Consider the following 17,657-nt stretch of genomic DNA (forward strand, 5'->3'; position numbering starts at 1 on the left):
GATCTGCATGGTGGTCTGAAGACTGTCCCTGAGTACTTCTGCTTTCTTTCCCCTTTGTCTTTCCCAGATGTTTATTCCCCCCAACCTCCTGCCTGAAGAAAACTTTTGTGCTTGTAACTCTGTTGTCATGTCTGCATCCGGACACGGCTCTATTCACAGGCAACATCACTGTCATTTCACATCATCTCACCTCCCTTCCCAGATCTCAACCTGACCTGGGAACAGTTTCCACATCTTTCCAACCCATTTAATCACAGAGTTAAGAGATTTCTGAACATTGGTTCCATCCTCCTAGTTACGCAAGTTATTAGGGTTCCTAGTACCCATCCCATGTAGCGTCCTATAGGATGTTTAGGACTTCTAGAGAAGAGACAGAGGCAGGTAAGAGTGAAACACGCAATTTATTTCTGTATAGAGATTCTTTCCAGGATCCCAGGCTGGAAATCATGGAAACCTCAGGAATGACCCCTCTCTGCTTATACTCTTCTCCCTGCAAATCAGGCCAATGAGGTCAGCTCCTGAGTCCCCTTTTCCCAGGATTCCACTCAGTCCTTATCTCTTAGCATTCCGTTGGCTAATAAGGAGGAGAAAGATTCTTGTTCTCTAGCTCCTCCCATAAAGTCCCCCACCATGCCTCAGTTACTGTGGTCTAGGAACTGTGAGTTCGTGAAATACATCAGGGCTCCTCCCTGAGAAAGCATGAGGAGGAGGAGGAGGAGGAGGAAGAGATTGGCACAATACAAACATCACAGTGACAGCAATGGGATCCCACATTTTGGAAGTCACATAACGAAGATGGCTCCTTGAGGTTTCATATTCTATTACTACTGGACATTGCACCAAGGAAACACACTCAGGAGATAAACACAGGGTAATGAATTTCTAGAATAAGAATGAGACCCATGCATAGTACAAAGCATTGTGTTTCTCACATGTGTGAGCTGATGACATTTTTATAAGTTAGTGGACATTGGAGACTGGGTCAGAGGAAGGATTGCTGGCACTCTCCAAGAAGTTTTGCCATATTGGAAACTGCCCAGGACCACCCACTTTCCCTCTTCCCATGCACAGAGATGATGCTGTTCAACCACATTCCTCTAGGTCCCCTGGACTGACTGACAGTTCCCTTTGGAATTACCTAAGAACTCTCATTTCAGAGGCTCTCTGAAGGTCCCAGTCTTTGGCTTGACTGCCCGGGTTGAGTGTGGGTTTGTAGAATTTTGTGGAGAATCTGCCCTCTCAGATGCCTCCACACCTGCTGGGCAACCTGGACTCACTAGGACTGGTGAGTTGGTTAGTGATGGCCAAAAGGGTAGGCTCCTCAAGAGCTGAAGGAGCTGTGTGTGCCCAACTCAGGGCAAAGTCCAGAGCAGGTACTCAGTTAATCCTCGTTGAGCTCAACTCTAACCTTCTCTTCCACAGATGGGATGTCTCCAACCTCTTGACACCGTCTTCTTAGGAACGTTTTATAATCGTGTTAGTTATTTACATCCCTCCAAAGTAAGTAATCCATACACAGCAAGATTTTCTATTGGAAGTATGACTAATACTTAGGGCACTAACTTTTGTTGCTGCTAAATTTTGTCTTCCATTTATATATCTGCAGTGATCTGGCTTTGCTTAGTTTATTTAATACTTTCCATGTTGCTTTGGAGAATATGGTTCTTGAGGTTTTCTGGCTTATACTGTTGCTTCTTCCCCCAGGCCTGTGGATGCTCTGGTAGAATTAGAGCCAGCAGGGCTGGCAAGGGCTGCAAAGGGGAGAACCACTCATTGTTCTCCCCTTAATGCTATGGATGCGGCATGTGTGCATCCATTGTGCAAACTACCAGGAGGACATTCATGGATGTTATGTGAAGTTTGTGCTTCCAGCCATATCTGGACAAAACACAGATCTGGGAGACAGAAAAAAAATGCTGCGTGCTCACCTTCTGGAAACTCTAAATCTGAATTAGGATATAAAGCATTCAGTTCATGGCTCTTGGAAGACTGACTGTCCTTTAAGGTTGGTGAGTCATTCTACCCCTTAGAAACAGGAAGCTGGCAAAGCCATGGGGGCAAGGAGGGAGATTCAGAGAGTCTGAAGGGAAGATGCAAGATGCCCTCTTTCCAGAAGTGCAGCTGCAAAGTGCAGCCTTCTTGCTTGCTGCACATACGAGCACGATGCGAGTGTAAAATTAAGAATCAAGGTTAAGGCCCCCACCCTAAAATACTCAAAAGGTCAAAGCAGGAAACCCACGTTTGTCTTCTCTGACAGTGTTCTGTAGCTGTGAAATTCAGCCTGCTAGAGCTGGATGGATGCAGGCTTTGGGATGAAGTCCTCTGCTCTGTCAAAAGCCAGAACCTTCCAGGAGAAGGAATGTACTCGGGATTTTAAGATAAATCGGAGAATGTCTGAGATAGATAGTTACAGATGGTCTTAGCAGTTGCCACAACTCCAGGAACTGGCTATTAGTTACGAGACTCACTGCTATTCTTTCTGAGACCACCAGTTTTTTTTTTTTGATCAAACAAACAAACAAACAAAACTCATATAATCCTTAAGATTCGAAGAGACACTTGGATCATCTAGCTCAGCCCCCTTGTTTACAAGTAGGAAAAGAGGCTGAGCTACACATCAAATGTAGTGCATATCTCCCTTCCTGGTCTGTACGAGACATTAGCAGGCATCAGTGGACATATTCTGCTTGCATTGGCTTCTCAGGATAGTCACCGGGGACATAACACGGAAACCTGAGGTTCTCAATCTCACGATGTATGAATGCATTGAAATACTGAGATGCCAAACAGGGGGAAGACTTATGTTTCTTTTCACAGAGACTTAGAAGACAGGGCTAAATTTTTCATTTAGATGTTATGTGGTGCCTTCTTTTGTTCAGCCTGTCAAGTGTAGGCTGGGGTGATGGGAGCCTCCAGCTGCAGGAGGCTAATCTGAGATCAACTTTATTGAAGTAAGACAGGGCTCCAGGAAAATGAGTCTTCCGGGTCTGCAGCTGCGCTGCAGAATTCATCCTGAAATGAGCACTCGCATGCAGCCAAAGTCACATTTAGAATCATGGAATGAATGGGCTTTTGGGAAAAGCTGGTCCAACCTTTTATTTTACAGGCCCAGCAAAGTTCAGTGATTTGGTTTGAGTCACACAGCATGACGGTGGCAAAGATAGGAAAGAATTGAGATTTTTTTTACTCCAGGATGGAAAGTTTTCCCTAAGCCGTACTGACCCTTTTTGCAAGCCCCAATGCGAGGGTATTTCTGATGGTTCCAGATGAAGGGAATTTCCATGCATGAAGGCAGGCAGGACAAAGACGGTGGGGGCTGCAGCTGCCGAAGGCCCTGTGGCCTAGGAGATCACATTGGAGGAGAAGCTGAAGCTCTCCGTCACGGTCTTGGAATCGCTCCGTGAGGAGCAGTTGGAGGTCAGGTCTAGGGACGAGGGTGTGGCCTTGGGGCCATCCTCTGGCTCCTCCTCGTGGCCCCCCACCACTGTGGAGATGGTGGTCTCCAGGCGGCTGACTTTATACACACTGCCCTGGGTCTGGAGGTACCGGGTAGATTTCATTTCTAGCCCCTCATAGTTGCCGGCGCTGATGAAGGGGCAGCACCGGAAGGCATGCTTGAAACCCAGACGGAACCTGGAAAGAGAGCAGATGAAGAGGTGACCCTTTGGGATGGCCTGCTCAGAGGGCTGCCCACCACTGCACCAGCTCCTTAACAGATGGATATACCCAACCGAGATTCTGTTATTATTTTACAAATTAACGGACAGCTGGAGATGCTGAGATCAAAAAGGCTTAAGGTCAACAACGTCAAATCCAAGACTGAAAAAAAAAAAAAAAATCCCCCGGGCGTGGTGGCTCACGCCTGTAATCCTAGCACTTTGGGAGGCCGAGGTGGGTGGATCACCTGAGGTCAGGAGTTCAAGACCAGCCTGGCTATCATGGTGAAACCCCATCTTTATAAAAAAAAGAAATAAGAAAAAACAATAAAAATAAAAAAATAAAAAAATCCAAGACTGGAACCAGCTTCATGTGAAATATGTCTTTCCTAGGGGTGGCCCTGAACTATGCCGTCTCCTCTGGCATGGGGTCAGCCAACTTTGGGTCAATTCTACATCAATAAAACACATTCATCAAGTATTTAGTATGTGCCTGGTATTGTGCTAGTTACTGGGTGGTAAAAACACATGTCAAGACTCAGTCCTTTCCCTCAAGTAGCCCGTTGACTGAAGGAGGACTCTCTGCCAATCATGTTCCTTCAGTGTGCCTCAGTTTCCCTGGTTGTTAAATAGGGAGAATCAGACTTTATTTAAAGTCATGCTGCTAGATTTAACCTAAAAAAAGTATAGGCGGGTCATGAAACTCTTAGAAGTAAGGGTAAATCTGTGAGTTAGACTAACAGAGACCATTTAGACAAGTTGAAGAGAATGTCTCTCCCCAAATTCCTAGTACCCTAGTGTCTAATTCACAGAAGGCACCTTACAGGCTGAGGACTGGTGGATATAGACGGTAACAAGCATTTTATTCCTCTCCTTCCTCTCCCGTGTCCTCTCCCACCCAGAGGCTGGGGTGGTGCTCTGGACGACAGACTGTGCTGCAGCCACTGTGTGTCCCAGGCTGCTCTTGGGAGCCCTCTGCACCCATGGTGAATTCCTTCTAGGCCTCGCGTTCTCTTACTTGTCTGAGCTTGGCTTCTGCTGCAGGATGGCTCTCCCCAACCTGTTTGACTAAGTGAGGGCAGGAATCAGGCCTCTGGGTCACAACTCCTTTTAGCCTTACCCTGTCCTGCAGGACCTGCTGGAAGAAAGTGGGTAAAGCTGCCCGGATTATAAGATGGAAGGGGAAGAAGACAGTGAGAGATCAGAGAGGGCGAATGTGCTCTGTGGGTGATGGAATTCTCCTTCTGCATACATAGCCCCCTGCGCAATGGATCCATAAAGCAGAGTGAACAAACTCACGGTCCATGGCCTGGAGACTGGATCCAGCTTGTGGACCTGCTTTATACACATTAACCACAGAAGTTTTTAACTCCCCACTAGTTGCCAGTATTTAAAAATCAGAAGACTTTGCACAATAATATGGATTTCTGGTTCCCCTTGGAAAAGAAAAAAAAATCAATCTACCCTGGGGTCCCATTCCTGGATGGTGATAATCAGCCAGGCTGAGTGGTGTGGTATGGCAAGTTGGCTGCAGTCCCCACTCCTCCCTCTTGTTTCACAGCTGGGTTTACTCGTTTAGGATGGCTCCTTGGCCCCCGTGTGGATACATGGTTTTGTGGCCTCTGGAGAGCTTATGGGGTTGGGATCCTCACCTGTCATTGAGGCAGCAGTAGATGATGGGGTTGTACATAGTGGAGCTCATGGCCAGCCACATGATAGCCAAGTAGACCTGCTGGATAAACTTCTTCAGGTATAGATCCGGGTTGATGTAGGGCAGGAGGAAGAAGATGTGGAAGGGCAGCCAGCAGATGGCGAAGGTGCACACCACGACGATCATCATTTTGACCACCTGGCAAGAGGGTGAGACCTGTGAGGCCACCAGCACATCCTTGTCTCTCATGGCTGCTTCCTCTCTCCCCCCACGGCCTCACTGCGCACAGTATGGGATGAAGTGGGAAGTATTTAAAATAAGTCCCTTCAAGGAGGAGGAAGGGTCCTTACCATGGTGGTGCTACAGGACCAGTTAAGTCAGCTGTTCTCAGAGTGTGGTCCCAAAACTGGCATCATCACCATCCCCTGGGAACTTGTTAGCAATGCAGATTCTCGGGCCCTATTTCAGACTTACTGAATCAGAAACTCTGGGGATAGGACACAAAATTCTAAGTTTGACAAACCCTTCAGGTGATTCTGATGCATGCGCACATTTGGGGACTACTGTGTTACATGATCCTTCATGACTGGAGAAACCCAGGGGGAAAAATTAATGAGCAAAGGTGAAAGGGTGTACAGGAGGGAAAGGCCTGGGGCAGGGAGCTGGGTGGGCGGGCACAGCAGAAGGAGTGGGGCGAGGGGAGACTTGATGAGTTAGGGCAAGCTGCTTGGTTTGGAGACTGAGGTGGGTAGGGAAGGAGAAGGGAAAAGATTTGACTAGCTGTGGTCAGAGAGTGCCAGAAGTTTAAAAGGGGTTTAAAAGAGGTTTTGTGAATACTGGGCACTATGATCTGAATATTTATGTAGCTTCAAATTAATATGTTGAAATCCTAACCCTTAAGGTGATGGTATTAGGAGGTGGCCTTTGGGAACAGATTAGGTCTTCAAGTCAGAGCCCTCATGAATTAAATTAGTGTCCTTGTAAAATAGGCCTGAGAGAGACCCCTCGCCTCTTCTACCATCTGAGGACATAGAAAGTGTTATCCGTGAACCATGAAGCAGGCCCCCGTAAAACACCAAATCTGTTTCTGCTTTGACCTTGGGCCTTCCAGCTACCAGAGCTGTGAGGAATCAATTTCTGTTGTTTATAAGCTCCCAGTCAAAGGCATTTTGTTATAGCAGCCCAATGGACTAAGACACTGGGTGATGTAATTTTTTTTTTTTTATTACCAAGACATCTTTAGCAAAGAACTCTGCAGCATTCATACAATGCTATGCAGAGAAGTATCAACAGAGAATACTATGCAAAGACGTACCAAAGGGGGAAAAAAAAAAGTAATGAGTAATCTCTTTATATACTGATTTTCAAAAATCTTGTCAATTTTAAGTGAAAAAAGTCAGGAGAACAATGTGTATTTACTATTTGTGTAAAAAAGAAGAGAAAATAATATATATTTAGTTGCTTATAAATGCCAATATCTATAAGGGTTAAGAAACTGATAGCAATGGTTAGTTACCATTGTGTGCATATCTCTGTGTGTGTGTGTGTGTGTGTAAGCTTGGGACCTGGGTAGATGGCAGATCTAGAAGGGAGAGAGGGTTTCCCTGATAAGAATTTAATTTTTTTTCAATGTTCCATTTTGAACTAATTTAAGGCCCTCAAGAAGTTGCAAAAGTAACGCAGAACAGTTCCAGGTGCTCTTCACCTGACTTCCTCCAGTGATATCATGTCACGTAACCATGCTCCATTATCAAAACCAGGACACTGACCCTTTGCCTAACTACTGACTCTCTTTGGGTTTTTGCCAGTTTTTATATGCACTCTTATTTTGATGTATAGATCTATGAAATTTCATCACAGATATAGATAAAAACACCACGACCGTCAGCATACAGAGCTGCTCCAACACTGCAAAGAAACTCATTCACGCCCTCACACCCTCTGTTTATAGGCCACTCTCCCCAAGCCCCCAAACACTAACTCCTGGCAACTCCTGATCCATTTTTCATCACTATAAATTTGTTTCTTTGAATGCTTTTTGATGTTTGAACCATGTGAATGTATTATCTTGTCAAACTTTAAATAAATAGTAAAAAGAGGATCAAATAACTCTTCACTGCTTTTTTTGAGTGTGTGTGTATGTGCACGCATGTGTGTGTTAATGGATCGACAGGTTGCAATTACTCTTAAAGAGCAAGCAAGGTGGCTCATGCCTGTCCAGCCAGACCTGGGTTGCAGAGACACTGAAGAAAGATCCCTCCCCTCCTCTCTGTTGTTCCCCCCGGACCTAGGGATATTTTGTGCGTGCTGCCTCGGGGTCTCACCAGTGTTTTATCACTACTCGACAGCCTGTTGTCTGTGCCAGTCGGGGTGGGTTAGCACAGCTTGTTCCCCGCTCACCTTGCGCTTGGCAGAGACTTGCTCGTGGTAACGGTCAGAGGAGTCCCCGGGGATCTCACTGGCCCATAGTGTGATTCCCACTACGGTGTATGCATAGCCAATCACCAGCAGGGGGAGGAAGTAGATTAGCACAGTCACACAGATGTGGTACCTACATCAAGGTGAACAGGAAAGGTCAGTATAAGATACTTATTATTTTAGATTTTTTTTTTGTTATTGTTATTGCAGGGGCAGTCAAGGCTTGGCAGCCACTTTTCTCAGCATTTGCCATTAATAAGCTTGGGCTTTAAAGCACACTCCAGGGAGACTTGCCAACTGCATAGGGTGGATGGGTGACACTAATGAATACACTACAGAAAACAATTCTTTTCAATTTATGTTTTTCTTGTGGACTTTTTCCATAATGGATACTCCTGTTCAGATTGAAAAAAGAAAATATTGATGACAGGAAACTGAATCCGTTGTATACCTATAGTAATTTCAGTTGATATTCAGTTCAATATCACTTTCCCTCTCCCCGAAAAAGAATGCAAACTCAGGCTACATTAATAGAAGTATAATTTCTAGAATGAAGGAGTTGATTATACCACTCAATTCCTACCTGCCAGGCCACACTTACGCTCAATTTAGTGCAGGGTTGTAGACCAACTAGTACATTCAGTTGAGATCTACCATGATGGTTGATAAGGCCCAGTTCATGCTATGTGATAAGGAGATTTATGGGCATCAGAATAATTAGCTTGAAGGAGAGAGGTAAGACCAATCCAAGAACTAGAAGTAGGATTAGTGGGTGGGTGAAAGTCACATAGTGCAACCCATTTCTAAGCCTGGACTTTAAGGGTGTATCTTCAGATAGAACCTGTACCACTTGGAGGACAGATGCCAATCGCCTCACATTCGCCTGGGACATGAGCAAGAAATAAATTTGTGTGGTGTTAAGCCGCTGAGATGTTGAGGTTTGTTACAGCAGCACAATGTATCCTTTTCTGTTAAAGGAAAGGCTCCTTCTAGGTAGAAGATTTAGATATGTGGAATTCCTAATACTACTACTGCTGCCAGGAAGAACAGCTAATATTTGGGGGCACTTACTCTAGGTCACTGTGCCAATAATAATGCTAATGGCAGTGTTAATAGCAGAAATGGTAGTTAAATTTGAGTTGATGAAAAGCACAAAGCCAAGCCTTTTACTAGCATTATCTTATTTAATCCTTAAAGCAAATGATTGGGTAGGTACTATCAATCCCATTTTGTAGATGAGGAAACCAAAGTTTAGAATTCAATTAATTTTTCCAAATTCACAGCTGGTAAAGGGAGGAGCTAAGATTAGAACTCAGGTCTGTGACGTCAGAAAGCCAGCTTCTTGTCAATGAAGAAAAGCCATTCAATGATTTTTTTCAGCCACTCTGTTTACACATGCTTATTCTATGTGATGATTTTCTTCTAGTGAGGAAAACCCACTTATTCACTCAATCTCTCCTTTTTAGATACTGTTTGGTTTAAATCACTTCTTTGTAAAGCCCCACAGTTTTTGCTGCTTATTCAGTCCCTCTGCATATAAAATTTGCATTTGAAGATACTTGAAGAGTGCTTAAGTGATAAATCACAGATTGCGCCAAGCAGAGTGCTGGGTGCATGTGTTTTGTGCAGACAGGCTGCTCCAGTCTCACCTGGCTTTCAAAACCCTCTGAATTGTTGCCTCCTGCAGAAGCCTCAGGGCTCTCCAGCCACCAAGGTGGGGACTGCATATTGTGCTTCCTGGCTGATCTCAGTCCCTCCTGGTCACTGTAGCGACATTGCTTGTAAGCAAAATGTTTGGAGACTACAGGAACAAGGAGAACCTAAAAACCTCCAAATTGCACCAACCTCTCCCATCTGGAATAACAGCCCTGCCTCATGCAGACTGATACTTCGTGACCAAAACATGTTAGCTGAGCTTTGCCAAGACATTGCTGCAGGGCACTGAGAGAGACTGGGTTGGAGTGTGATGGGAGGGACTCTACGGCCACCTCCCTGATGCTCCTTACCCTGGACCAGTGGTCCTCAATCTTGAGTGGGCTTCAGAATCACCTGGAGGGCTTCTACAACCGCACAGGGCTGGGTCCCACTCGGAGTTCCTGACTCAGCAGGGCTGGGGTGAGCCTGAGAATCTGCATTTCTAACAAGTTCTCAAGAGGTGCTGCTGTTGCTGTTTGTGGTTCAGACTTTGAGAAACATTGCCTTAGGCCAACAGTTCTCAACCCCAAATGCACAAGAGACTCACCAGGGAAACTTTTAAAATGAGTGATTCATCCAAGTGGCTTGGGTGTGGGAGCAGGAAATTATATTTTAGAAACTTCCCCCAAGTTATTCTAATAGACGGCTAGCACCGAGAACTGTTTCAGACCCTAGGTCTGGAAGCCTGTTGGGACTCCTTTGTTGTCCATGATTTAATGACTTTATTAAAGTGTGTATTAACTGGGTTTTCTGGTTCTGTATCTGATGCTTTAGCATCTGGGGCCCTGCAGCTCAGGGAGGAACTGACTCAGGCGCAGCTAATTCCTTGAGAAAACAAACAAGTTTCCACTTGGGTGCCTTTAATATGCAAACGAACGGAAACAAAGCCCAAGCTTCCCCTTGCTCACTTTCTTGGGCTCTTACAGGGTAGGACACTATTTTCCTACCCTAATCACCCTAAGACAGGCATCAAGCAACGAGGGGCCCCTCCTACAGCCTGGAGCCTGTTGAGGCTATTCAAACCAGCCAATCCTAAATCTGTGTACCCAGCCTTGCCAGCTCCTTCCTGAGGAAACCCCAGTAAAGGTCTTCCTGTGTGGCTTGGTTTGGTGTGGGGCCATGCCCCTTCAGCTTGGGAACTGTGAGTAATAAAGTGTCTTTCCATGGCAACCATGCCCTAATCTGTTGGCCTCACCATACCTGAATACAAAATACAATCTGCACTTTCCCTTCGTGAAATCACAGATCTGGTCATTATGAACATGCGAAGATAAATATATAAACATAATTTTCCAGCCTTTTAAAAATCTTTCCCTTTTTAAGAAGCAAAAGTAATTTTGTTATTATTTGAAAACAACAAAAAATATGGGCTTAATTTCAGCTAAAGGGTGTTACCGTCAAGAGCATTGGTTTTTCCATGTTCCTATAGGGATAATTAAATACAACATAGAAATAGAACCCAGCAATTCTATTTTTAGGTATAGATACTAAAAATTGAAAGCCAGGACTCAAACAGACATTGTTTGAATCTACATGACATCATTCACAATAGCTAAAACGTGGAAACAACCCAAATGCCCATGAACAGGTGAATGGACAAACAAAATGTGGCTTATACATGCAATGGAATATCATTCAACCTTAAAAATGAAGGGCGTGATGACCTGTGCTACAACATGGATGAAGCCTGAGAGCGTGAATAAGCCAAACACACCAAAAAAAGCACTGCAGGATTCCACTTATATGCTCTACCTAGAATAGGCAAATTCATGGAGACAAAAAGTAGATGACAGGTTACCAGGAGTTGGAGGGAGGAGATGGGAGTTATTGTCCAATGGGTACAGAATCTGTTTGAGATAAAGATGTGGATGATTTTGTTTGGGGGTGGGTGGGCAGAAAATTTCAGCTGTTACAGAAAGGTTGAAATAAAGAAGTAGCTCTGGAAATGGATAGTGGTGATGGTTGTACAACATTGTGAATGTACTTAATGTCACTGAATGGTACACTACAAAACAGCAAATTTTGTATGCATATTTTATCACAATAAAAAAATTAATAATAAATTATGTAAGAAAAATTGAGCTAAGCTGGCATTCTAGGTTTCCAGGTTTGCAGTCTTTTGCTCCCCTACTTGACAGCTACACCTTCCCCGTGCCACCTCCCCACCAAAAAATGAAAGGCAGATTTGACCTCTGGACAGGATCAAAGGTTAAACACATCCTTCTAAATATTGCTCAGATAAACCCCATTTGCATGGAAATTGTAAATGCTCAATCCAAACAGTGTCCAAGTTATCAAAAATTATAAATGAATGTAGGTTAAATGAAAGAAATTCCATTATTAGAAAATATAAATACATTTTTCACCTTGATGTCTTTTTAGAAAACGTTATTGTTTTTTTTTTAAACCATATCTTGTAGTTAACTGGAGATACACCTATTTATATGTATATATTTGTCAAAGTCATTATTTTAGAGAGTGGGTCAATGAACCAGCACGATCTTATTTTGTGTGGCTCCATGCTTGCTTTCGCTTTCATTCTGCTATTTCCTAGATTTCTACCAGTTAGGATTTTACCAGCTCTCAGAATTAATATCTGCCTTGGGAGAAGAGGTCTGGGGTTGAGGATGCCCTGCAAGTGAGCATAACAGCAACAGCAAGAGGCGGCAAAAGAAGGGACTGCCTGACTCCCACCTGGTAAGATATGTGCTGGGTTGTCATAGACATCAGAGAAACCAGCACAATGATGTTGATCATCAAATCCTGCTGATGGACTTATCAGAACTTTCAGAAGGAAGGATCAAGGAACAATTTTATGCCTTTGTTTGTTCCTGTAAGCAGTGAATGGGGCTTGATACATTTTACAGGATAAGCTTGCTGAATGCAGACCATGTAGCCCCAAATCCTGCAGATTCCCTTGTCCTTAATGCTGTAATAGCTTCATGGTCACTAATCTGGGTTTCCTTATGTCTTACTAGTTGAGACTGTTGTCAAAAACAAGAACAGTTTCAGTTTCTGAAATAATCCTTAGCATTTGAAATCAAGGTTGATAGGTTTATTAAATAATCACTAGGTGTCTTCATAATGTACTTGGTGGAGACTCTAGGTGTCTTAAGGTAGGAGAAGAAGGTGGCCAAAAAGGCACAGCTCTGGGTTCTCCATCTTTATTCTAATGAGATAGCTCTGCTTTGCTGAGTTTATACATTGGCTTTCTGTGGATGGTGTTGTTTGGGGATGGGTGGGTAGACAATTTTAGCTGTTACAGAAAGCCCCAAGAGCATGATACAATCCCGACCCCGATCCAGTGCCTTATCCTTCTTTGCAATATCCACATCACCTAATCATCTAGCATCTTCTTGAATACCCCCTGTGACATGCTGCTCACTACTTCCAAAGCTGAGCTACATCAGCGACCCTTGGAAGCTTATTAGAGATGCAGACCCTCAGGCTTCACCTCAGAGGGACAAAATCAGAATACACATTTTACCAAAACTACCCAGTAATTCCTGCGTACACCCAAGTTTTAAGCACACAGCTCTTGGTCTTGGATGCACGTTGGAATCACCCGCAGAGCCTTGAAAAATTCCAGTGTGTAGATCCCACTCTAGTGCTTCTGATTTAATTGGCCTGCAGTGCAACTTTAGGCACCAGAGATCTAGAAGCTCCCAGGTGATACTCCTGTGCAGCCGGGGCTGAGAATCATTGGCATTGAGACTTCTGATGCTGGCAGCTGTGACAGATGCAGTTCTTCCTTAAACGGAGAGTGAAAACATGTGGTCCCGTATTTGTCTCAGGTCACAAGCAAACCTGAATCTGTAAACCTCCTAGGATGGTCCTGCAAACTCAAGGTGACCATGAACCTGCTGTTCCCCAGGGACCCCTTTGCATTGAGGTCTTTTGAAGCCATCTCTCATGTCATACGAGCTGAGCAGACTCGTTCCTCCTGCTCTTCCTCAAAGGTCCCTCAGGCTCTCTCTCCTTCTCACAGCATGTTGCTAATGCTTGACTTTTTACTTTACTTGACTTTTTACTTCCTAGAAAAAAAAACTGCAGGTCACTGTGGCTTCTTGATAGTAAAGGAAAGTAATACTCAAGTATTTCTTGGTTCACTCACATCTGGACGTTAGAGCCAAATTCCAAAGACCTTTGAAAGTTCTCTTGCAGGCAGGCAACAATTGTAATGGTTGATTGATAACTTCAGCAAAGATTGATTCAGCACCTATTCTATACCTGGTCCTATGCTAGGGACTGGGGACACGGAGGAGAGTTCTAGTTGTTGCTTTCTTCTTCCAGAGCTCACAGTCTGCAGGGAAGTGCCAGAGTGTGCCAGTGGAAGTGGCTGACAGTGGTTACTTTTTCAAGGGGAGTGGAGACATTGAGGAGGGGTACGAGTGAGCCTTTTTCAAACATAGCTACAATGTAAAAATTAAAAATAACCGTAAATACAATGGTTCAGTGTTTTGTGCATGTGCGTAAGTGCACAATGCAATGCTGAGATATTTAAGCAAACTGGTTAGGGAAGCTTCCTGGAGGAGGAATTGCTTGGCTAAGCTCCAATATCCAAGTAGGAGTTAGGCAGGTGAGGTGGACACTATGGGGAGGGGAGGCAGCAAGTGCAAAGGCATGGGGGAGGAGCCTGGCATGAGGCAGGCACTAGGACGTCATTCGAGCTGAACAGAACGTGGCCATATGAGGAAGTGCCAGAAGACTTGGATGGAAGGGAAGACAGAAGCAAATTACAAAGGGCCTTTTATGACAGGCCACAGAGTTGTGATTTATTCTGAAGTTGGTGGAAAACCAGGAAGTGGTTTTAAACAGGGAATAAACACAGTCAGATACTTTGTGCTCTGGCAATAGTGGAGCAGGGATGGAGGTGGGAAAGGTGGGCAAGTCCGGATGAAGCTGAGGGAGGGGCAGGAGGGAGAGAAACTCCAGGGGCAGGTAGAGCCTGCCTCCGAGAGGAGGGAGGATGAGGGTGGGAACTTGGTCTCTGCTTCTGGACATCAGAGACCAGGAGCAGATTCAATTTTAGGGGCAACATCAGAGGTGACGGTGGACCTGGTGAGTCAAGTGGAAAGTGAGGAAGTGGAGGCAGTGTTTTCAGACTCATTTCTTAATACACTTGGCCATGAAAGGGAGGGGAGAGAGCAGTCGTTAAATGGGGCCAGGGGCCAAAGGAAGCTGTCTGTGTTTGGTTGAAAGGATAGGGGATAGGAAGCCCTCTGTACCTCTCTGACAGTCGCCCCATGATATAGCGACATGAGTACATGTCCCATCTCCCTGTTCTGAGATAGGCCAGGATCAAAATTCCATCATCTCCATCCACACATAAGCTCTGGGCAGAAATGTCCCAGAGTCTCGTGATGGGGTGACCAATCAAGGCGGATGCTCCAGCGCATGCATTTAATTCATGGAAGAACTAGGTCACAGGATCCCCATGCTCAAACGCTGCTGCCTCCTGGTGGAGCCAATTCCCATGGGGCAGCTGCTCAGAGGGAAGGTCACACTGACATCTACGCTTGAACAAGACAGGAAATGAAACAAATTCTTACTGCAGTCCCTGCTCAAACTGCGCAAGTCAGAATTTCGTTGTGTTGTTCTCCAGATTACTTTTTATATACGACAATTTCATCTGCTTGACTGAATTAAATGTTCCTTCCAGGCAGAGCCCATGTGGTGCTACTCTCTTCTCATCACAAAACCGGCACCAAGGAAATATTTCATAGAAAAACATTATCTTGGGTTTCAAAAAACACGAGAATTCTCACATGATTTGTCCCCCTCATCCAGCAAGAAACCCTCTTGACAGCATCCTCTGCAGAAATTGGCCCAGCATCTGCTTGAATGAGAGCCTTCAGGCAGACAGACGGAGTGCCTGAGCTTTCCTTACCTCTTTGTTCTTTGATAGATAGGCTTCTCACTACAAGTACTTGGGTGGATCACGAGGTCAAGAGATCGAGACCATCCTGGTCAACATGGTGAAACCCCGTCTCTACTAAAAATACAAAAATTAGCTGGGCATGGTGGCGCACGCCTGTAGTCCCAGCTACTCGGGAGGCTGAGGCAGGAGAATTGCTTGAACCCAGGAGGCGGAGGTTGCGGTGAGCCGAGATCGCGCCATTGCACTCCAGCCTGGGTAACAAGAGCGAAACTTCGTCTCAAAAAAAAAAAAAAAAAAGTACTATATATTCATTGTTGATTTGAAAACACAGACAAGCATTGAAAAAAACTTCAAAGGTTTTTCTAATTATGTAACCTAGAAATAAATTCAGTAAAATGGATTAATATCTTCCTGATATCTTCTTACACACACTCATATGTGTACACACATAATCATACTGTTAGACTACTTTAAAAACAACATTATATCACAATCATCTTTTTATGTCAATAAATATATTTCTATAACAAAATTTTTAGTAACTGCAAGAATGTTCTATTGCATGGAGGTACCATAGTTATTACCAAGCCTTCTATTTCTTCTATTTGGGACATTTGAGTTATTTACAATGTTCTAATATTTAAATGATAACTAAATTAACATATTCAAATATATGTTGTGGTTCCCATTTTTTTTTCCTAGGGCTAAAGTCACCAGAATGAAGTTAAAGGGTTTTTAAAGGGTTTGATATATACTGTCATTTTCTGGAAAATATGTGCCAGTCTGTACCAGTTTATGAGACTACTCTTGCCTTTGCACAGCTGCACTGGGCATTATCATGTATCATAGTGTTTGCCAACATGATAGGTCATACATGGTTCTCTAATTATAATTCTTAACTCATTGTAAATTACAATTTTATAGTTGTATTGGTCAATTTTCATGCTGCTGATAAAGGCATACCTGAGAGTGCACAATTTACAAAAGAAAGAGTTTTATTGGACTTACAGTTCCAAGTGGCTGGGGAGGCCTCATAATCATGGTGAAAGGTGAAAGGCACGTCTCACATGGCAGCGGACAAGAGAACTTGTGCGGGGAAACGCCTCCTTTTAAAACTATCAGATCTCATGAGACTTATTCACTATCATGAGAATAGCATGGGAAAGACGTGCTCCCATGGCTCAATCACCTCCCACCAGGTCCCTCTCACAATATGTGGGAATTCAAGATGAGGTTTGGGTGGAGACACAGCTAAACCATATCAATAATTATGCTTTTAAATAAGTTTCATGGCTGGGCACAGTGCCTCATGCCTGTAATCCCAGCACTTTGGGAGGCTGAGGCAGGTGGCTTATGTGGTCGGGAGTTCAAGACCAGCCTGGCCAAGATGGTGAAACCCTGTCTCTAATAAAAATACAAAAATTCTCCTGGTGTGGTAGCAGGTGCCTGTAATCCCAGCTACTCAGGAGGCTGAGACAGAGAATTGCTTGAACCCAGGAGGTAAAGGTTGCAGTGAGCCAAGATTGTGCCACTGCACTCCAGCCTGGGTGACAGAGCAAGACACAGTCTCAAAAAAAATTTTTTTTTTCATTTCTTCTTTTGTGAACTAACTGCTTGGATAATTTACCCAATTGTATATTGGGGTGCTCATATTGTCTTTCCTAATTTGGAAGAACTCTTTATGGCTTCTATTGTATTATACTTAGAAGGACCTTCTCCATTCCCAAATCACAAAAGCTTTACTGATATTGATTTATTTGATTATTTGCGTTGTAACTGTTCATCCCATTATGGATTTGTTTTGTTGAGTATTATGAGAAGAAACTCCAAATATTTTTTTTTCTCCAACATTGTTTATGCTTTCCCAGGACCACTTATTGGATACTCTATCCTTTTCTTGATGATTTGAAATTGCACTTGGAGCACAAACCACGCACTGTATTCCTGGCTCTGTTTCTGGGCTTTTGTTCTGTTTCCTTCATCTGTCCTTCCTTACTGGTGTCAGCTCTGCACCACCTCAATTTTTATGACTTTGTAATACATCTTTTATCTATCACAGTACAAATCTCTTCTTATTATTTTACTGAGTTTTTAAAAATAAAATATATTCAGACCTGCACATTTCTTACACAGAAAGTTGGAGAATGGTCTCAGTTATTTATTGCCAGGTTTGCAGCTTCTCAGAAGATATCAGGTTGTAAATTCGCTGGCCCTTTCCAGAATGACACTCATGATGAAGTGTAGTGGTGAATGCTGCTGGTTTGCCTTGGACCTCATGGCCCCATTACAGGTTCTTTCTTGGGCAGCTCTCTTAGGCAAAAAAAAAAAAAAAAAAAAAAAAAAAAAAAAAAAAAAA

At 43.9% G+C, this 17,657-nt stretch overlaps 1 protein-coding gene across 1 annotated transcript in view; it reads right to left on the reverse strand.

Moving 5' to 3' along the window:
- Positions 1–382: 382 nt before the first annotated feature.
- The window catches only part of TACR1 (tachykinin receptor 1), a 140,607-nt gene continuing 123,332 nt past the window's right edge, over positions 383–17,657 (reverse strand). Inside the window, exons 3-5 of the mRNA XM_032243456.1 lie at positions 7,708–7,858; positions 5,309–5,505; positions 383–3,633 (exon numbers count right to left, since the gene is read on the reverse strand). Of these exons, the coding sequence (XP_032099347.1) occupies positions 3,342–3,633; positions 5,309–5,505; positions 7,708–7,858 (640 nt within the window). The 3' untranslated portion in view covers positions 383–3,341. The remainder of the gene's footprint in view (positions 3,634–5,308; positions 5,506–7,707; positions 7,859–17,657) is intronic.

This window comes from Sapajus apella, unplaced genomic scaffold (assembly GCF_009761245.1).
Source record: "Sapajus apella isolate SASKATOON/1434 unplaced genomic scaffold, GSC_monkey_1.0 scaffold52, whole genome shotgun sequence".
Classification (NCBI taxonomy): Eukaryota; Metazoa; Chordata; class Mammalia; order Primates; family Cebidae; genus Sapajus; species Sapajus apella.